The sequence below is a fragment of the Anoplolepis gracilipes genome, chromosome 12 (assembly GCF_047496725.1).
Source record: "Anoplolepis gracilipes chromosome 12, ASM4749672v1, whole genome shotgun sequence".
In the NCBI taxonomy this organism is placed as follows: Eukaryota; Metazoa; Arthropoda; class Insecta; order Hymenoptera; family Formicidae; genus Anoplolepis; species Anoplolepis gracilipes.
The window spans coordinates 9,127,879-9,151,102 of record NC_132981.1 but is presented as its reverse complement, the minus strand read 5'-3'; the positions used below and the strand labels follow the sequence as shown (position 1 = coordinate 9,151,102).

The window sequence follows — 23,224 nt, the reverse complement described above, 5'->3', positions numbered from 1 at the left end:
CCTCTCCCCTCTTTTCTTTCTCTTCCTGAATTATCTCCAGACAAAAATCTCCGACATCCGATGAGCAAGTAGAAAACCATCATTAAAGTAATATACGATGGTCTATTCAGTTTTTGTAAACATATAAGGATGACGTCAGAGGAAACCTATAAAAATTTCTGTATAACGTAAAACATGCTATGCTGTTTTAAAATTATATATCGTTCTCAAAAAGTATTTATAAAATAATGTTAGAATTAAAATAATTTTATCTACAGATAATTATTTATAATTAATTTAACGAGATAACTGAACTTTCTACCTAATACTTTCTCTTATCAGTGTGTTTTGATAAATGGAATAAAATAAAAGCTATAAATAAATGTTTTCTAAATATACATATATGTATATGATATAAGAATAATAATATAGCATGCATAGATATTTCAGCAACTTTTATTAAGTTTTTTAGTATAATATGAATCTAGCATGACGTGATTATAATCGTTATTTTTTCGGAATAAATTTTAATATTTTTTCGAGATAAGTTTTAAAAAATGGTATTAATCGAACAAAATAATATCGTTGCGCTGCTTTCCAACGATCTATATACGAAGCTCATATTTTCAATGTCTAACATGTATATTTTCTCGCATTATTATAATTATTATTATTATTATTATTATCAGGAGAAAGTACACGAGTTATTATACATGGCCGGGTGATTATTTAGTTGACTCATGCATTAGGTTCCATTTACTCCTATGCAGACAATGTGCCATATAAAAGAGTTATTTGAAAACTAGAGTCGAGATCTTAATTCCAAGCACGAAGTCGCGGAACGTATATATATTTCCTCTCGGTACAGTCGTCTAGCACTTATACTTTTATGACACCAAGTGGTGGTTGTCCTTGTCTCTCTTTCTTTCTTTTAAAATCATCCATCTTCTCCTTTTTACGAGTGTATATTCGCGTTCTCGTTTTACCGGTGACAGACAAACGGCGCGTGGCCAACTGTAATCGACGAATTATCACGACGAGCTCGTCCCTCAATAATGCATCGTCGCTTCCGTCGGTCCGTTCCCATTCAAAGTCGCGAATTAACATTCTGGCAATTCTCCGTCAGTGTGTTGATCGACGCCGCCACTGTTTTCGCCGGGCAAACAAATTGGAATTACCAATTGTATGCACGAGATGTAAATGTAAAGCGGTCGCATTTTTTCGCTGCAGAATTAATTTTCGGAGTACATCTCCGCGCATTTGGTTCTTTTTCTTTCCTCTTCTTCGTCCTTTTTCAGAGAACATGCGTGTGTTTCAAAACGCTGTAGAAAATTACACGACTGACAAGGTAAACGTGAAGTGACCACACATGTTTTTTTTTTTTTTTTTTTTTTCGAGATAAACAAATTTTTGTTGGAGAGGAACAAATTTTGCGTTGATTTTTTCCGATGCTTGTTCCTTCTTATTTTTCCGAGATAGGAAGTAAAAAGGATATGTATTCTTTGTAGAGTTAATACTTTGAAAATACCGTATTATTTCAAAGAGTACATACATATTAAATTATGAAATTATATTTCTCTACGCAATTAAATCTTAAAGCATTTTTGTTGCTTATATACGTCTTTGTTAATTCAACATTTTTTTGTCCTTTTTTAATCGTTTCTCTTGCAAAAAAAAATATGCACATTTTAAAATACATTACAAATTGTTGAAATTGTGTAGATTTTAATGCGATAGATGTTTGCGCAATGCAACACAGAACATTACAAGGTAAATGCACTCCGCTGGCGAAGAGTCAAGGATAATCGCACAATTACAAAACACCGGATTTACAGTATCAAGTTTTGATTCTAATCGCTCTTAATCGGTCTTCGTTATCTGTTACACCGGTCGTGCTGAATATTTTAAAGGACAAAATTACGATGGTGTCAACGACGACGTAGTAGATGACAGGTGGCTGTCGATATCTCACCCGGTATTCGCGTGCATCGAGTCATTCTCGATATTTATGTTAATCGATACGATGAGACGTGGACTTAAGTTTATATGAGGATTATGTATCGCAAAACGTCATATCATGCAGAATTGTATCGTATTAAAGTTGCAGACATTTTTCACACGTAGTATTAATTATCATTGTAATGAACACGTGTGCGCAATAACATTTTTTTTTTAATACACAGTTGACATACATATTAAACATTTTTATTTTTATAATTAATAATTTCTCATAATTTAATAATAATAATATGTAATTTAAAAAAAATAATTTCTAATAATGTTAAATATTCATTTAAATATTATTTCATTATTTTTCACCAATGAAATGTTTGATTCCGTAAATATACTTGTCAAAGAAATATTCAGGTGTACATGGAACTTTTTTACATTATCGATATTACAATCAAGGATCTTGATTAGTTGATTACTCCGATACGCGATACGACTGTATTACTAAAGTTTCGAAGTTTTAGCATTGATGTAATCTCTTACAAACATCAGCTGCAATAATTTTTTGATTTGTAAGACAGACAGTTTAATCAATAATTCTTAAGAAAATTGAGATTTGTGAGAAGATGAAAAGTTTTGGAAACAGAAAATAGTATTCATATCTCATTTATACATCTTTCGACGTTACAGATTTGGATCTACCGTTTATAATGAACGCGTAAGTCGGCACTAAAATCAAAGCGAACACTATCTAAAAAAAATTAATTGTCTTTCGACCTCTTTTATGTTTCTCTCCCAAGCAAATCTCGATTTAAACGAGTCCACGTTATTTCGAGAATTATCAAACGTGACCGATCTCTGATTTTCCGCTTTGCTCTTCAAAATCTTTTTTTTTTTTTTTTTTTTTTTTTTTTTTTTACGTCGACATGGCAAAATCATTGTAAATGTGCGTGTCGACCTTGAGATTCGCGATTGTCTTCGATATCTTTTGTCCGAAAAAAACATCATAAATCATGGACAATGATAAAAAATATAACGCACCAAATATTGTTTTTCAAAAAATGTGCACTCGAGCGAGAAGTTTTTTTTGTATGTAAGGCAATGTAAAAAACGCTTTTTCGAATAATATTATTCGAACGGTACAAACTAGCGAACTTGGAACTCGATCCCGAACGAGCTAACACCTCTGAATTTGTGTCCGAGCCGCGATGTTAATCCCTCGATAAAGGATTTATTTTATTTATCCCTCCCTCCCTCCCCCCCCCCCCCGCCCCGTGAAAGTTCAAGCAAACCAAACGGAATTATCGAAACAAGAAAAAGGAAATTATCGAAAATTCTCGTAGAAAACACGGCAGTGAAAGCTTCGCGGCGCAAACTATTTGTCAAGGTTTCTCACCGCTGAGTAGTTTCTCCGTTCATATTATTACAGCAAGCGCGAATTCCCCCTTCCCCTCTGTAAAAAGTACCGTCGAATGGAACATAACACGTATGTATGTATGTATGTATACAGCGCGATCAACAAGCTGCCACGCGGATAGAAATCGATTAAAGAGTAATTGTTGGGAATCGTTATCTGGCACGTTGCTCTGTTATCCTCGTAATCGAGATACGTTGACACCGCAGAAAGGATCCGTCCGATTGCGTCGCTCGCTCCCGATAAAGCGCTCTTGAATTTCTTATACCTCTTTTCCCGGATCCAGTAATTGTTCGTTTAACCCACAAGGTAATTTGCAGCCTGAATTTCTACGCTTATGTATACGAGCGATAAAATAGAGGTAATTCTTCCTCTGTGATTAGAAGGAAATTATACACTTTGGATATTTATGAATGTAATTACATATATAAACAGAATGTTGTATTAGTAATTTTATTTATGTATCTATGAAATAACATATAAGATAAATACAATAATAAATAAATGAATAATAAGGAGAATAAATAAATAATAAATAATGAAACAAGTAACGACAATATGACAATTTTTAAAAACTTTAAATATTTTTTAAATTATGAATCTCTTATATTAAAATTGTAGCAGTTTCAATATCTCGATTTTAATATGATAAGTTAGCGGAGCTAATGGGAATGTTTCTCACGAGTATATCGACATTTCTATTGCGCGTTTCGAAACGAATGAATCTGTTCGGATAATCGTGCTCGTTGATTTAATATCTACCCCTGTCATTGTGTGTCGTTCGAACGTGACGAGTTATTTATCATAACGTCAAACTTAGTCGCGTGCTAATCGATACTCATTGTCAGTGTGACTCCGTTAATAAAACACTTTTTTGCTATTTGTGTTTCAGGTAAAAGGAACGTCACCGATAAACCAAAGGGGACTCACCCTCAGAAACTCGCGCTTTATGCGCGGGTGTTGCAAAGGAAAGTCAGACCGAAACTGGCTAGCGAGTCATTCTATTTCTAAACCAGAACAAGCTCCAAGATTTACTTAGTAAGTAAGAAAAATGAGCAATCTTTTGGAGATTTTTAAGACGTGTACGTTTATTATAAATATAAAACTTTTGCCAAAATAAAATAAAAATTAGTATTAATTGAGCAAGACGTTGCTTTAAATTAAATATATTCAAAGTCTAACAATAAAAATAATTCTAAGTCACTCCAAAATTATATTTTTTTAACATTTATTTCTGTAAAATTTATTTTACTGTTTGAATTTTTTTAAACAGAATAAAAATTAAAATTTTTGTAAGTTAAACTTTGAAAATTCTGAAAACTATTTTTATTATTTATGTTTCATATTATATCATATAATATTATAAATGAGCACACAATTTTTTCTGTAGGATTCAATGTTCCCTGTAAAATGTGGGCAACAGAATAAAAAGTACGCTTTTAAATTTAAATATTTGTTCAAAATGAAGAGTGAAGGAAGAAGGTTAGCGCGATAAACATTCATGCACTGTCATACAATCCGATTTACGATTGGACTTCTTCCTTTCCTTCTCGGCGACGATAAACTTCCGGTCAAACCCGATACCGGTGTGGCAATGACCGGTCAAACAATGAACACGTGTTGACGAAAATTCGTTCGTATGTATTTATAAAAGATTTCAATTTTCTGATCGTAATTATTTTTATATTACGTTTATCTTAATACTTTTTTTTTACTCCTCCGTAGATTCTTAAGAATGAGTTTTATGCGAGAAATTACTTTGAGTTCTCTGAGGATAAATACTTATAAATGGAACGTGTCGGGACGTAACACGTGTATTAATCTTCGATTAAGGAATTCCCCCTTGATATTAAAAATATCCCAACGATGATATCAAATGAATCATCTTCTGTAACGTCACGCAACTTTCTTAAAGTCACGTAGCTCGAAGTTGAAGAATGGTTCTGTCTCTTTGATCCAATCTCTTCAAATTTCGCACAATGACGTCCCAGGTGTGACTCACCGGTTCGCGCGATATCTCTTTCAACACCTTTGACACAGGTTCTTCCGATGTTGCAGACATTGGCGGGGAAACGCCGGAGGCGAAGAGGGTGGGCGACGTGAGTACGGTGAACCCCGGAAGCGAACGCAACGGTGGCCGCCAGCTCGGTCGAGGGGGAGTTTGCTCGGCAGGCCCGCGCATGCTTCAACAAAGAGGTTTGTCAGTACCCGCGCCCGCTACGACATCGTCATCGCCATCATCATCATCGTCGTCATTCACCACCACCACCATGTTCCCGCAACAGTACTGCCTGAGATGGAAGTACCATCACAGCAATTTGCAGACCATGTTCTCACAGCTGCTCGAGCGACAGGCCTACTGCGACGTCACGCTCGCCTGCGAGGGCAAAACGCTACGAGTGCACAAGGTAAATAGAGCGGACCGTCGCGATGATGTCACGACACGCCGACGATGACGTTACTTTCCGTATCTCGCAAACTTGACTGTCGGAGAGTCGCGACACACGTCTGTTTATCGATGATGCTTGAAATCGTTGTACTTATTCGCAGAAATCGAGCGTCAGATCAAATTTCGATGATACAGACAATGTAATTTCTATCTTTTCAGCATTGTCTCTCTATTTAAAAAAATTATCTTTATTAACTTTAGGAAGGCATAAATTACTCGTGTATGTAACAAGATTTAAATTCGTCAAAGTTATATCACATTTTTCAGATTATTCATTTGAAATAATTTTATCGTCTGTTAAGATTTTTTTAAAGCTTAATGAATGTCTTTATTTCGCTCGTTAGCTCGTTTACGACGTAAACACGAATAGATGTATCAATACGCCGTTCAGTAGTGATCCGCTGCTACGACACCCATCAATTGAAAATTCTATGGTACAGTAGAAGTGTGTTTGATATGAAAATCGCAACGATATAAGAAGTTTCTATCGCGAAAATAGAGAAATTAGTCGCGAATGATTCAGAATACGCGGAAACTCGATTTCCGGAATTTCGCTGTAACGTGAAATTGGATTTATGACTGAAACTCGATAAGTGGAATTTCGCAATTCGATTTACGGGAAATATATAATAAAATTGCCATTTTCCTCGATATTTCATCTCGAATCCGGCTCGAAACGAGCTCAGTCCCTCGCTACATCGCGAGAGTTATCTTGTCAATTTTCAATTAAAATAATCGAGTCGATATATATATACATATATATATATGTGTGTGTGTGTGTGTGTGTGTGTGTGTGTGTGTGTGTATGTGTGTGTATATATATATATATATAAAAGCTGCGCGGAAACCACAGTATACTTGCGCGTGTACGCGACCAAAACTAACTTCGTCGTGGCTAATCGGAACTTCGTTCTTGTGACTTCGTTCTCTTGTCAAAACTCGGTTAACGTGACGAAACGTCTAACTCAGTTTTCGGCAAGACTGGAGACACTAAATTGCAAGCACACTGTGCCAACATCGGTATTCTGAAATGCTCGTTTCTACTAGCAGCTCAATCTCGAATATAGCGAGGAATAACATTTTCATCTACAAGTACATGTATTGTATATAAGATTCGCAAGTCGCTCGTCACGCTTTCCCTGAGAAGAAAAAAATAGCGCTTCTCGAAACTGTTTTCAAAATGTTTCGCTCGGCCGGCAGATGTGTTATATCGTGCATATCAGTTCTTCATTTCATGAGAGCCGCTGCAATTTCGAAAAGTGACATTTTTCCCTCGGGGAACTCTATAACGCGCTCCCCCAAGTTTCTCTACTAATAAATTGCGCCATTTTTCGATGCAGTCTTTGATGTATCTCAGCTGCCTAATATGATTCCTTTCATCTATTATTCTTAAGATATCATGCGGAAAAAGATAAAAAAAAAAAACTGTCATAATTAAAATGTCAATTTTATACCAACGTAATCGTCGAATTATAATCTATCTTACAATTAGTAATGATAATAATATAAATACAATCTATGTGATAGATTCTATTTATATATAAGATAGAAAAATATTTTTCCTGAAAAATAATATATCAGATTAATCTCCAGTCTTGTTTAATTCAGAGTACATTTTGTAATACATAACAGTTCTCTATTACGTAATTATATTCATTTGTTTCTAATAGAACGATTCACGCTTCATTGATCGAGTGCATGAATTAGATACGCGTTCTGTTAGAATCAGTTATTCAGGTTACGGTTGGGAAATCTCGATGACTTGCATCAGTTACTAAGTCACACTTGTTTAACGGTCAGTTGCATCGAAGTCCAAACAATCCGCGTCGACGACCCTCGAGACGCCGCTGACCCTCCTTGTAAGATTGTAAACGATCGCATCGAGATTGCGCATCATTTCGCTCGTTATCATCATTTTGCCATCGTTAATTATAGACGCGCCATCGGATCGTGCTTCACGCAAATGATGATGAGATGGTCAAAGTTGAATGACGCGTACAGGTGAAATATGTGGAAACCGGAAGAATCGTAGTAAGAGCATGATCACAATCACCAGCACAATCCCCATCCCCCCGCGACTCGATGGAGACGATCCGACTCCTGATAATTGGATTCTATTCCCAGTCAAAAAACCTGGACGATCTGTAGCAGACGACGAATGCAATCCCGTCCGGTTTCCACGGACCCGGACTCTTGCTCTTTTTTCGCGTACACGTGTCTCCCGTTCGCTCTTCTCCCGCTTCCCTACCTTTTCGCCCTTCCTCCCTCTCCGTCTCTCAGTCTCTCTTTCACGTTTTTCTGCGTACCCCCCTGGTTCTTTTCCCATAGCGCGTCGGGTAGAATTTCCTCGATTCGTCTTATTGTACGTCGCGGCGAAAGAGAGAAAGAGAGAGAGAGAGAGAGAGAGAGAGAGAGAGAGAAAAGAGAAATATGTCTGCGATTCGAAGAACAAGGAGGAGCAGGAGGGAGGGGAAGGGGAAAGGGAAGGAGAATGAAAACGAGAGAGAAGACGGACAAACGGACGAGTCTCCGCCGACGTAGGAACATAAAACTTAACAAACGATCAATTTTCTGTTCTTTGTTTCTTAGCAGGGTGGAACTACGGCATTTCGCCACACTCTTTTCTCTCTCCGGTCGGCTCTCTCGTTGGCCTCCTCCCCCTTCCTCCTCTTTATTACTCCCTTCCTCTGCCGTTCCCGCGCGCGCTTCCACCCTCTTTCTTCCCTTCGGCCGGTTCCCTCTTTCTCATTCCCCTTTCCCTTCTCCGTCGTCTCCTCCTGCTCTGTTTCGTTTCCTCGCGTCTCCCCCGTTTTCTCTCTCCGGCGGCCTGTGCGTCGAAACGAGCCGCGCAGAGGAGAGGCACTCTATCAAAGTAGAGTACGTTCGGCTTGGTTTATTTTTTACTTTGGGAGGGGTCCAAATTGTAAAATCAATACTTCCTCCTAAATTTAGAATGCCGCCGCCGCCACCGCCGTCGGCACAACGCGCGCGGGCTTTTTCCTTTCTTTTCCCCGCGCCCGCGTCGCGGCGACTCGCTTAACTCGTGTCTCGTCCCCTTTTCCCGCCACTATAGCAAAAGCCGGCCGGCCGGCCGGCTCTTGCCACGCTTCCGGCGATAGCACCGGTAGGGTCGAGGTAAAGGAAGTCGTCGCGACCGGGCAAAGTATCGATATTTAGACCCACTGATGTGTAATTAGGCTCAAAAGAGTTTTTCCCCTTTTTCTATTCGCCACACATTTTTTTCGCACACCTATGTATTTAGATTCTACGCCTGGTAGCTAAGGTAATGAAAGTAAAATATCTCGCACATCTCCGCCTGGAATTGGTGGAAAGAAATGAGAAAAAAAAAAAAAAAAAAAAAAAAGAAAGAAAGAAAGAAGGAGAATCGCGCCTTTATACTGCATACCTTTGAATATGCGAAAACTGCGAAAATATGCAGATTACGAGAGAGTTACTTTGAAAGTTACAAATTGCATTATTCTCGACATGACGAATATCTGGGTGAGAAGAGAGAGAGAGAGAGAGAGAGAGAGTATAATACTTTTAGTTTATCTCTAAAATAAAATATATATGTAGAAAGAAAAAGAAATTAACACTGGACGTGTGGTGAGTACTTGAGATAAAGTATATCAACACCAAAATATTACCTAACCACCTTGCGAGACGACCAGGCGACGACAGACGATGACGACGAAACGAAAACGAAAGGAATTCGAAGCGACAGAAGTTGAGCGCGTCGAAGGGAAAGGGAAACGGACGAGCTTTGTGGACAGCTGTTTGCTCGTCTAGCACCACCTGCGCACCCAGTTTGCCTGCGCGTGCGGGACACATACCATAAAGAGAAAGAGAAAGAGAGATAGCGCGCATTCGAAGGCAAAGCTCCTCGATGACGCGACTTTTTCGAGGTCTTTGCTCTTTCAGTGACGTTATGAACTAGTTGGGCCGATAACCTCGTTTAACTTTGGACAAGCGATTACTTCACTCTGTCCAAGTAAACAGTCCTACGTGTTGTGGAGAGAAAGAAAATTTCGTCAAAAATACTTTAATCAAAATTTCCAAGAAATCTATCTGTTACATCGACAACTTTCGGTTGACCAATTAATCATAAATTTTCTCTTTATTTTCTCTAAATTAATTTTTGAAAAAATATGATCATTTAAGAAAAAGAAAGAAAATTCAGTGACAAAATACCGATTATTATTCCCATTTAATTCTTTCTCTATTAGCTTTATATTTTAAATCCTTATGATTTTAAATGTAATTATTGCTAACCTTGTTTAGCTGTCTCTTGCTACTCATTCAATTTAAGCGGTAATAAGTGAAAAGAAAAGATTTATCATACTGATTACCAATGTAAATGACCGGTTTTTACTTGTTGACACAAGTACACGATGACGGAATAGACCCATATAGCTCTTGAGTAAAAAGATTCACGTTGTACAAGAACGGTCTATACGGTGAGACGATAACCATAGTGGACCGATCGTGGACACTTGCCTTATTTCGAGCGACGGGAGGAAAAAAAAAAAAGGTTTCCTATGAAACTTTTGTAATATCGAACTTTCGATTCGGAACTTTCGAAAGGAGAAAATTCGTCCATCGCCGCTCTTTTCGATATGTTGCGAAGAACACGCGGCAAAAACTCTCATGTATCTCTCGAAATAGGGGAAATATACTTTATATGGCGATGGTTATCGCGCTGCGCTGCCTGTATTCCCATCGGACCGAGCTCTCGGAAAATTTCTATCCCGCACGATTGCCCGGCAAGAGAGAAAAAGAAAGAAAGAGAGAGAGAGAGAGAGAGAGAGAGAGAGAGAGAGAGAGAGAGAGAGAGAGAGAGAGAGAGAGAGAGAGAGAGAAAGATAGGAAAATGGAACTTTTGAGATGCTTCTTAAACGACGCTCTGAATGTGAAAAGGAGGAAACGCGAGCGCGCACGCGTGGCTAGAACAAGAAAATCTTATATTCGTTCGTGATGACTCTCTCGCGTGTCTTCTCTTGATTCATTCGCGCTGATATCGCGCACTGCACAAGTACCTATCTGCACTGATGTGCGCGAAGCACGATAGGAACGAGATACATCCAGCGAGAATAATTAATTTTACTTTTCTCGACCGGGGGATTTAAAATCTTCCCTCGGTACGGAAGAATAAATGAATCCCTTGGCATTGAGCCGTTTGCGATTGAGAAACTCGTTCCGCGTTCATTTATCAGATATTTGACTGACAGTAGCAATATTTTGTAAATATAATTTACAGCAGCATATTTTATGCTTTAATATAGGATAAAAAGAATTCCATTGTATTAGAAAAACCTATACGAAACTTATTGGATTTGCGTTAGTTCTTTTAAACGGTACGGTTCTGAGATAATCGTCCAGCGTCGAAAAGCGATGCGTATATTTTATCGTACTATTATCAATTGTACTATGTTGCGAAATAAGTTGCAGTGTCATCGAAAAAAAGTATCGTCCGATCACGCTTCGAATCTCAAGAGCGTAAAAATACCAGTTATCATTTGGACTATGCAACACATCGCTTTTTTCCGATGACTGTGTCTTGTTAATCGCTCTCGTCCCCCACCTACGGGTGGCGTAAGCGCGATAACGTTTTCCGGGATTCTTTTTTTAGCGAACGGTCAAAACTCGGAGTGATTGAATTACACGATGTTTAAAAGAGAAAGAAAAAAAGTGGATTTTTTTTTTTTCGCGTAAAATTCGAACGCATTTGCCTTTAATCGTATGTCACAAATTAATGAATCAATATATCTGCAATGATTAATTATCGATCGTATAATCGGCAACGAATGTTTCAAAATCATATTTAAATTTGACTATTTCTAATTTATTCTGCTTGTGCAATATTTAAGCTTGAGTTGGTTTTCTAAAAATAACCATTTAACTAAACATGTTTTTCCAGTTCTCTTTCCATTAGAAGTAGCTATATAAATGGAATACATTATTTTTACGTATAACGAAGATTTTCTTTTTGTATAAGAATACGGATAAGAAGGAAGTGGAATAAAAGATTTTATCATCATTTAAATAAACTTGAAATAAATATAACGATTATTCCTCAGTTGAAAATGTTACAAAAATTGAAGAACTTTATAATCATTCTTCGCATAAATATGCATTCGTTTAGTTTTCAAATAATGCGAATGTATGATATGTAATTTCCGCAACGTAAACTTTTATTTGCTCGCCGCTTAACCACGTGTTTATTGCAATTTAATTGCCCTCTTTTTGATACTCAATTGAAGCGCGAAATAAACGTCCGCGGGGAAAGAACTAATTTATTATGATAGCATTGTGGGAACACATTTTTCAACCCCGATCATACCATCGTGACAGACATGGAAATTAATTGCGGTTTATAAATATTACATCGCGATGTTAAAGAGCATGTTCGAAAAATCTTAAACTGAATTTTAATTAGCATTCGTGAAAAACCAACAATTTATATTTTACAAAAACGTACAGAGGCACATACGTTCGCATACACACACGTAAAGTTACATTAAATCTAAATTAGCACTATTTTATGCTCGTAAAGAACGAAAATGCATTTATCCATCGCTATCGCAGAGAGAATTATATACTTTAGATACCACAAAATTATGCATTTGATAATATGTAAAAAATATAAAAACGTGAAGTATTTTCTGTGTTATATCTCTCTCGCATATGATTTAAACATATTTTTCTACTTAAATCATAAAATATAACATTATGTTTACACATAATTATATCGTGTTAAAAAAAATCTTGTAAGCTGTGCAATGATATGTAATATGGGAAAAAATATCTTTCAAGTAAGATATATCTGCAGCAAATAAATGTATTAAAATTTTCAAAGTAAATTCCTCACAAAGCACAAAGCTTTTTTACTCGTTCGTTAACTATAGTCTATAGTCGATTGACGTCACGAATCAGATACATGTGTATGTATCTAAAACGATGATCATATGCCACTGACGGACATAGGGCGGAGTTCGAGCTCGATGACGAGCAATAGCTCGGACATCTGGAGAGAAAAGTTTAGACCAGTTTTTAACCGGAATGAGTGTTAATGTGTTAGATACATTATCGATCAAGCCACGTGGCGTGAAAAGAGAGCGAGAAAAAACGACAGTGGGATTCCACGCGTTCTCGACCGTAACGATATCTACGTCTCTCGTTCTCAAGATGCACAGCGGGTAGTACCTTGGTGCGTTGCGGGTAATTATGTGCCGCAGGTACAGAGGGGCTGCCAGGTGCTAAGGTCGTTAAACCCGGACATCCTGCGTTCTAAAAACGTGACAGGCCTCTTCCTCTCTAATTGTACAAGTAATAATACGATTTGACGTTCTTTCTCGCAATTTGCTCTCGAATCTCAAGTTGTTTGCCTGAGAATCGACCTACGAAATATCGAGTATCTACCTATCGCGTACTATCGCATCAAATCGATGCAAAACAAACTTCTTCACAAGAAGAGTTAAACTATTTATTATTTTATATATTAATATATTTTTGAATATAATTTTTATTTCTTATAATAATTAAGTTTCAAAATTAAAACTCTATTCAAATAAAATTTATTCAAACTTAATCTAAAAATAATTTTTTCTATGTACTCTTCTTCTCTATGTGCTATTTCTATCTATTTCTCTGAGGATGTCAAAGGTTTTTGTAAGTTCTAAAAGATCCTAAAAATCGATTTTTAAAAATGTTATCTTTCTACTTGAAAGAAAGCCTCCTGGTCAACACTTGTTGTGAACTTTTTTAAAAAAATCGATATTTTGAGTTCTTTTAGGATTTGAAAAAGAACCTATATGTCCTGACGAAAGGACGAGATCTCACTTGCGATATTGCCTGCTCGAATTTTTGTCGAAACCGAACGAGCAGCGCCGAGAAGTTTTCCCACGTGCACTAATAGGATTTTACGAGCGATGCATGGCGAAGGAGAGATCGTTTCGCGAAATTAACACTCGCCGAGCGAGTGAACTCGTAAAAAAGTATAATCGATATTTTTGTACGGGCGCGAGTACTTTTTCCCGACTACCCTCCCGTCCCCATCCATTTTCCCACACGCACCCACACGTATTCTTTTCTCACTCATTCGCTGACTCACTCCCTCACCCATTCATTCTCCGCTCTTTATCTTCCTTTACTTCGTATATTCGACTATCTTGCTCTTCTATCCGTTGATGAAGTACACCCCCGCTCCTCCCGTCCTTTCACTCTTTGAGGACTGCCATTACTGAGTCACACTATTCCCTGCGTGCCTACATACAACCGCGAACACTCACTCATACTCGCGGAACAGCACTCCGAGTGGCAAGGAAGATTAATCTGTTATATTTGTATCTCACATGTGTGCGCTAATATTTACCAGGGCTTAATATTTTTCATTAGATTTCGCCGTGTCCGTGTGCACGTCCCACTTGCCACGTTGTCCTCCTCGTTGCTTCGCGTCAACGTTTATTTACATTACGCGACGCGCGTGCTACGCTTTGTTCCGACCACCGATGCGAAAATCGAGATGAACCATTAGTATGCGGGAAAAAGGTGGACCGCGAGATATGCGAGAATCATAAATCGAAAGTGTAGAGGCCAATGTAAATATAAAAGAAACGATCAAAATATTTCGAATCAATTGGCAAGTACTGTAGGTATATACGCAAATGCTATAAAAACAGAACTTATATTTTTCAAGATTTTTTAAATGAGATTGAAAATATCCCTCTTTCTGCAGATGCAGATTTAATTAAATTGGTTAAATTTTTTTATTTAAAAATTTAAGGAATGCTAGTTGTCTATGTGTGCTATTTCCACTATACACATTTTCACCTAGAAACGCGGTAGAATTGTAGCAAAATTGTATTTTGTAACTTAATATCATACAAAATTAGAGAGACTGAGTTTTCTACTTTTCTCATATAATAAAAAGTACAGTACAATTATAAATGTAGGAATTAAAAGGAGAAAAGGATAGTGTAAGACTATAAGTAGGTTATTTTAAGAAAATATGTAATACGTAAAATATATATGAATTTCTTACAATTATATAATTTTATATTATGCACATATTATGTACATACGACTCTGTAGAGTTTTTTACAATTTTAATATCAACTTTAAGATATTTTCAAATTAAAAATAATTGGAAATGATAAATTACTTTAAACTCTTCTCCAACAGAAAGTCGATTTTATAATCTTATTCATCAAAAAATTCATCGTTCAAAAATCAAAATTCTAAAAATAATATTTTATTTTAGATTGTTTTATGTATATTTGATGTATGTGTGTACAAACTCTTTTCTATGTTCGTTACTACATTTTGGGAATCTATTTAAACGTTTCATAAAAACAGGTAAAAGGCGAAGAGAAAAATTTTGGGAAAAAATATTGTTGCGCGTATAGATGGGGAGTTCGTAAACTCCCACTTGTGCTCACCGTTATTTTTTACATATAACTTCGGGGTTTGTTCGCTCTAAAACGCACACCCGACCTCAGACTCGGCGGCGCGTTTTCTTGCTCGTTAAACTCGTCGGGCATGACGCGCGGCAAAACAACGAGATTCGCGTGCTGCATTATTAGAAAATTCCCGCGTGACTTACGTGCGGCAGATAAGAAACTTTCTTACGCCATCGCAAACGGATATGCGAAATAAAGAGATTTTTTTCCCGAAATTAGAACATTTAATAGTCTCCGATTTTATTTTATTTTCTCGATTTTTCACAGAGATCATTTTTCCTCTTTACCAATTGTTTATTTGATTTTTACATTATAGCTTTTTTTTATTTTTCTTATGTTTTATCTTCATATTTTATCATACATAGTTGATGGTAAAAATTATGTACTTTCTTTGCATCTGTCGCAATTTTATCAAGAATATTTCAATTATATAAATAGAAAAATAAATAATAGTCAAATTAATAATAGTCAAAAGAAATGAGGGCGAAACTGAAAATTATAAAATCCATACGACAACTACGAGATACGAAGTATGAATATATAATCGCGGAAATTATTTATCAGAGGCACGATAGTAAGAAATATATAAAAGATACAGAAATATAAAATACACATGCGTGTTTTACTGCGTCGCTTCTATTCATGTGTGTATACGTAAAGAATGTCGCATTATTTCTTTTTTTTTCGCAATTTCAATTTTTTTTATCTTTGTTCATCTCTCTTTCTTTTTTTTCCTTTATTATTCAGTTGCTTCGAAAATGACAATAAGTCTTTGCTGCTGTCCTTTGTTGCAAAACTGGTTGCACTAGGCCGCACTAATTCAGAGGTATTTCCATTTTGAAAGGAGAAAGATAACCCCCTAAACTAGTTCAGCAATAAAGAACAGGGACTATAGGCTTAGAAATTTCAAATATTCAGTATGTTGTTGCTTTTCATCATGATTATGGCTTTTATGGTCATGGCTAGTTTCGAGGGCTTTTTTGAAGATTTTTGAATCGTCTCGTAACACGCATTGACAGCTGTTATATATATATATATATATATATATATATATATATATATATCGGTGTAAACTCATCTCACAAATAAAGAAAGAGGAAATGAGCTATAACAGTTTGTGTTTGTCGAGACTACACCTCCAACCCTCGGCGTAAGAAAACTCGTTTCGTTTTGAGACTCCCGGAATAAAAATACATCGCGATATAAACGTTGTTATGTAATTTTAGGAAATCGAAGTTCGAAATTTCGTCTAACAGCCTTCCGCAAACGTGAACGCAATTTCGCGGCTTGCCGAAATTCCTTAAAATGAGTTACATCGTGTATCGATCCATAATTTCATGCATGCAAAGGTATAGTCATCTGTTATCGTATGTCACCTCCGCATCGTTTTTTTTTCTTTTATCGCTATTGAATTTGTAGGAGAAGATGGGTTTTGAGATTAAAATAACAAACATCAGGGTATACATTTCCTGAAAAAGCGTAGAAAACCTAAAATTTTCCAAGAACTTTTTTTGTACCTGGGAGAAATCGGGGGATTCTTTATTTTGTACCTAGAAAAATCAGGACTCAGAAAATTCTCTTTTTAACGATTTTGCTCTTATACTGTGTTTCAATCTCGCGCACTCACAGATGCACGAGAGTAATTTTTTTAAGAAAAATAGTCTTACATAATTCTATAAATAATGTATAAGAGTGATTTCCAGTTTAGAGGCTGGTCGATCTTTTTCGGAAAGTTTATTGTACTATATCCCGCTGACAATGAGTAGATTGACTTTTGTCAATGACGAAAAAATGTGGGATTCACACAAACATGGCAGATAAAATATTTTCATACCTTTCGAGATTTTTCACGATTATATCCTTATAAAGTTCCTACTTTAGAGGACCAATACTTTTGTACTCAAGATTCTAGATAAAGAGAACCACTTAAGGTATCCAAAACCGACAAAACCGACAAAACATGAATTACAGATTTTGAAAATCTTTTTTACTTGGCTTCTAAAGTCATTTCCAAAAGTTTATTAATATTCTGTTATGGTATTCCAAACGCGGACGCTATATCTTTTGCACGAACATACCGTAGAACTTTTTATATTAAATAAATATTGTTACGACGTAACTGTCATCTATTAATTTTTTTATCATTTTTATATGAAATTATAGCCCCCGCGTGTTGTTTTTATAAGTACTTTAATTGTGGAGAAGGATTTATCAATCCGTGTAGTCGAAAAAGAGATTTTCAAAATCTATAATATATTCCTGTTTTGTCGGTTTTGGATCTCCTTAAGTGGCTTTGTGTTTTCCTTCCTCTTTGAGTAAGAGGCATTAGAAAACGTATATAATAAAAAAAATTTACTTTAGAAAATTATACCAAAAATCTTTAAAATATTTCCTTTGTCTAGAATCGTGAGCACACAAGTATCCTCTAAAATTCTTTTATGATCGTGAAAAATTCTAAAAATTCGAAGAAATTTTACCTGCCGTTTTTGTGGATCCTACCTTTTTTTCATCTTTTGTCCATATACTCATTGTCAGTGTAATGTAGTACAATGAACTTTCTGGAAAAGATTAACCAGCCTCTAAACTGGAAATCACTCTTATACATTATTTATAGAATTATGTAAGACTGTTTTTCTACACGCCGATTTACGAGCGCACGAACGTGAAATATATTTCTCTTTTTTATTTGAATTTTCCCCTATCATTCCGTAGTAAAACTCATCTTCGTTGAACGACAGCCATTCTTAAATGAATATTCGAATATTTTAAATCTTTTTTTAGTCACTTTCGAATTTTTTCGATCTTCCTTGTTGCTGGTCGAATTGCATTTCCAGACCATATAATACGATACAACCTCTATAATCCGAAGTAATTAATGCAAGGATCAAAGGATCGCGCGCATATCGAAATTATTAAATTGTAGAGGGAAAAGAGATTACGTATACATATATATCCTATATCCCTAAGAACTGTCAAATAAATATATGTATATGATTTTTTACATTCTAAATTGATTTTCCTTGTTGAAAATCTGATGATACACCATCTTTCTTGACGGTCTCTTGATTGATTAGTTTCAAGGATTAATCAACTCAATATTATCTGCTCGTATCTTTGAAACTTCATTTTTGAAAAACGTATCTATAATTTAAAATCTATCGTCATGTTGATATTTTCACAAAAGAAGAATCGATCGCAACTTGCTCGAGCAGTTCACATTTGTAGACAGTAAAACACTTGATATAGAGAGTGACACTTTCATCGCGACAAGACAATCGCTCGCGAAACGAATTTTTACAAAGCGACGCGAGCTGTGGGAAGGATCGACGCCTTAAAAAAGACAGGTTCGTTAAGTTTCTTGTTTCGATTCTACCCTCGCGTCAGACACAAAAAGGGGTATCTCTTTTTTCTTTCGTCTTGCCTCTTCTCTCTTCGTTCTCTCTCCCTCTCCCTCTCTCTCTCTCTCTCTCTCTCTCTCTCTCTTTTCTTTTCTTTCTTCTTTCCACTCATACTGTCGTTCGTCCGCCAGAAACGGGAAACGCCTAAACTATCGATCGAATTACGTAACTGCAGGCGAGGGGCCAGTAATCTCGTTTTTATAACGAACTTCGCCGCGCGAGTGAAATGTCTCCGGTATCGTTATATACGTTATAAGTTATGACTCCTCCAGACTCCGGACGATCGAAAGCGCGGCTCTTACAAGCAGAATGTCGATATTAATTTCAATACTGATTGTAAATATCGACAAATAATGGTAATTGCAGCAAGATATTACAAAGTTTGACTTATGAGGGTTAATACAATACTTAGAAAATAATGCGGCGGTGCGTGCAAAATTTTTGTTATTTTCTGCTATTATTTAGATTTTAGATGATAATTTTTTCGTTATATAAATATTAAAAATTTGACATATCAATCTATTTTGGTTGGGCTTGCGCGCGGCTTTTTATTAAATATTACTGTAGAAAATATTCTTCTCCGCGACGTCGCGCAACATGGATATATTTTATATTTCACAATGAACGGCTCTATTCTCGGTTTTATAGCACAGGATCAGATATTTATACTATAACTTTTTTTACTTCCTAGGATCGCGAGATATTTCTCTTACAGCGTCGATATTTATTGATACCGATTTCGATATCAATGCTTTCATTCTTCGCTCGGTATACGGAATTTTCCCTCGCGATAACGCGTCGCGTTTCGCTTATCTTCGTGAGCGCTTTCTGGAACTTTCTGAGCTTTTTGAACTCTCGTGCACTTGCTGATTCATGCCAAGATCGGCATAATTCGCGAAAGACAGAAATTTCAAAAAATCTGCGCTATGATAAATACTAACGAGAGTAATCGCAATACATTAATTTTATTTTGTGTATATATATATATGTAAAGAAAAGAGCCGATTTTCTTGCATGCAAAAATGGAGTATCATTCGAGATATCATTCGACTTTTAGACAATTACATCTCTATTTTGACACACAGAATAATTATAATAATTATAATTGTTATAATTTTTCACCAAGATTTTTTGCTGCGATATGATAAGATCGTGATTATTAAATCAAATAATCATGTAATTATTAAATATTGTAAAGATAAAAATTTTAAAATTATCAGCGAGTGATTTTTCATTAATATCGATTCGCTCATCGACGATTGTGTTGCGGGCAATACTCGTCATTACGTCTCCGTTCCTCCATCCGCTCTCTTTCTCTTGCCGCGTACGCTTTTGTATCGATTCATATAAATAACTGAAATAATGTCCGGTCGAATAAATATTTATTGCGCGCCATTATGAATGTAAATTTCCGTCGGTATTCCGCGTTTCGCTGCCGTTTCACCGTAAAGCGTCTTGGGATCGATCGCGCGCTTGTCATGCTTTCGCGTTCGCCGTTAAAAAAAAAAAAAAAAAAAGTGCCGACGATGGGGGAAGAGCGGTCAGGGAACGGCAGACGAGGGAGATCGACAAATTTGACGAAGCATCCCTTTTCCGCGCAGACAAGGGGTCGTTCTCTCTCTCCGCCGGTTTCTTCCATTTATATATTCTTTTTTTTATTTTTTTTTTTTTTTTTACTTTGGACGAAAGACGAAGCGCCGTTATGCACGATAAAAAGTTTAATGTCAGAAGACGTCGCGGACGGTGGTAGGGGGACGAGGCGGGTGAGGGGGCGGAAGCCGGTGATGGAGAGAGGGAGGGGAGGGGGTGAAAGTGCCCGAGGATCGTAATGACTCGATATGAAACCCGGGCAGTGCAATTTCTTTCTTCTTCTGCCCTTTCCTCCCGCCCCCGCTCGTCTCGACGTCTTCCTCTTTTTTTCATCGCAGTATTTCCCCATAAAAGCGCCCCGGCATAATAAAAAGCGTTATATAGCTGGCACTGAAAAGTAACGCGTCTATGCGTCTCTCTTTCTCTCCTCCCCCCCCCCCCGGTCTGCCGCCACCCCTACCCCTCCTTTCCCGTTCCGTCCGTTCGCGAGACGATCTTTACGGCCTTATTTGCGGAGACGTAAAAATCGCGAAAATCAATACGGAACTTCTAACATTAAATATTCAGGCTATTGACTGGGCGGGGCCAAGCCAGACACTCATCGTTCGCAACCCCTGCATTCGTGACAAAAGAAACGAAAAATTAGTGGGAAAACTAAAACTCGACTGATTAACGAAAAGGTTACAGGGCGCATACACGTGGGGAAAACAAAAGGGATGGAAGTGAAATGTGAACGAGGAAAAATACGAGTCGAAATAAAGAGGAATCGCTTTCTATGTAGAATGTAAAAAAGACTGTAAAAGGAAAGCTATAGAATGTGTCCTCCTTAACGTATCTATTTTGATCTTGCGATCATTATTCCAAGTTGAAAAAGCGTTGCCAAGCTCTAAAACTCACAAGGAAGTAAGTTTTCTCTCTTTATAGCAAAATAAAATTTACAGTGACGTGTGAGAGAGAGAGAGAGAGAGGAGAATGCTTGTTATATCGTAACAATGATTCCACACGTGTTTTTCAAACTGGCGTAATTGAGAATTTCGTCCCGACTTAAAAATTCTTGTCCCGTTACCTTTTTTTCTCTCTAACGACGACGCTATTATTAGCGGACGTTGAAAGAAATTCGCGCAACTGTCCGGAAATTCCCACGACATTCGTTCGCGCGCAGAGTCTCGTACCAATTTATCTACAACCGTTCTGCGACAATATGCACGACAAATGACGAACGACGACATCGGCTAATTAACATACAAAAGAGGGGTAATTAATCGAGCGCTGTCATGACGATGGTAATACACGATTAAATAAAACAATGATCATCCGGAATAATTTGTACGGCAAGAAATTGATTGAGGCGGGTATAGAGAAACTCTCCGACAAGATTTTTCTAGAAACTGAAATATCTCTAGAATGACGATGCATTGTGCAAAAGATTTAACATTCTGCTAAGAGCTTAAGAGATTTGAAAATTGAAGGAGATAGACGATCGGAAAATTAATGTCGCGATACGCCGACTTCGTCGAAATCGGGATATTATAAATCCATCGATCAAAAGGAGATACATTGCATTGTGTAAATTTACATCGCAAAAAAGAAATCACCTCGAAAAGAAGTTATAAACGATGCCAAGTTGCGAACGAGAATTCTTATAAACGAGTATGGAGAACCTCATTGACTTTCATGCTAGATATTTACGTCGAAAGGAGCCGGCGGAGTTCGAGAATGGTACTGTAAAAATCCTCCGAGAATATGCAGACAGGAATTCATATTTTATCGAGTGATGCGCGCGTGTTCTCGATCCATACATTACATTAGTCGCGCGCTTGTTACGTACGTCAATGTGACTTCCCGGATAATTCCATTTTGCTGGTAATTAATAATGATCGACGCGCCGTCGTCGCGCAAATCATCGCGCGCGTGTCCTTACTTGCCGAGGCGAATAAATTGGTTCGTGTTACGTAATATGAGACTAAGTAACATTTACCGTGGATTGCAAAAAAAGAAGAAAACAAAAAAACAGATAGTATTACATGTTTCTCTCTGCTGATTGTGAATTCGATAAATTGATCGTGTATCCAATTCAATATCAGGTATCCAGTGTCAATTGATACGGATTAATCAAAGAACATTGAAATTGCAGCTATACAATGAGTTTTTTTTTTTGTAAATTGTATTACAATATTTATGTATTGTGGTGTAGGAAGTTTACCGGTGAAATTTGATCTCTCATGCTGTACGGTATTACGACAACTCAAAGTCCTACGAAATATCGTTCAGTTTCGCATATTGTGCAACGTGCTCTGCAATTAACCCATGCTTATCGGGATTAAATTTAAAAAATGCAGTTATATAGTAGAGGTCAGATTGAGCTCGAACTACGCCTAAATAAATGACGTAATGCTTAATGTTTACAAATCGAAAAATATACGATAATGCATTTTTTATTGTTTATGTATAGAATAATTAAATAGTTATGCGGAAAAATAAAATAATAAGAAACAATTACCTATAATATAATTGGAGAACAATAAAGTAGTAATAGAAATATATATATATATATATATATATATAATACTAATAATAATAATAATAATAATAATAAAATTGTGTGTGTATGAGAGAAAATACAAAAAATATTTATGTATAATGTAACAGTTTTTTTCTTCTTTGCAAAATGTCTTATTAAGCTCAGATTTAACTTGATTGATTGTAATTAAATTACGTGATGTTATCGATGTGTTCGACATATATATATAACATGTGTACAGTGCGTTTTCATAATATATATAAAATTCAAGTTGCAATTTATTTACACGATAGTTTACTGCTTTCATAATTCGCAGAGATAAAATCGCATAAATGATTAATCCTCCGTTAGGCGCAATGTATTATCCAGTAGATATTATTTTTAAGTCACATTACTAACACATTGATTTTTTTATTTATTGCAGTATTTATTGCAATTTGTATTTTACTGTCTTTTATATAATTT

At 36.5% G+C, this 23,224-nt stretch overlaps 1 protein-coding gene across 7 annotated transcripts in view; it reads left to right on the top strand.

Annotated features, from left to right (window-relative positions):
* LOC140671957 (uncharacterized) overlaps positions 1-23,224 on the top strand; it is a 105,356-nt gene that overhangs the window by 67,082 nt on the left and 15,050 nt on the right. For 5 of the 7 annotated variants that reach the window (XM_072903722.1, XM_072903721.1, XM_072903723.1 and 2 more), the window contains 2 exons: positions 4,236-4,381; positions 5,402-5,751. In XM_072903722.1, coding sequence (XP_072759823.1) covers positions 5,524-5,751 — 228 coding nt within the window. In that variant the 5' untranslated portion in view covers positions 4,236-4,381; positions 5,402-5,523. Of the gene's footprint in view, positions 1-4,235; positions 4,382-5,026; positions 5,335-5,384; positions 5,752-23,224 lie in introns of those variants that run through there. The other 2 variants (XM_072903727.1, XM_072903728.1) reach the window with 2 other exon arrangements.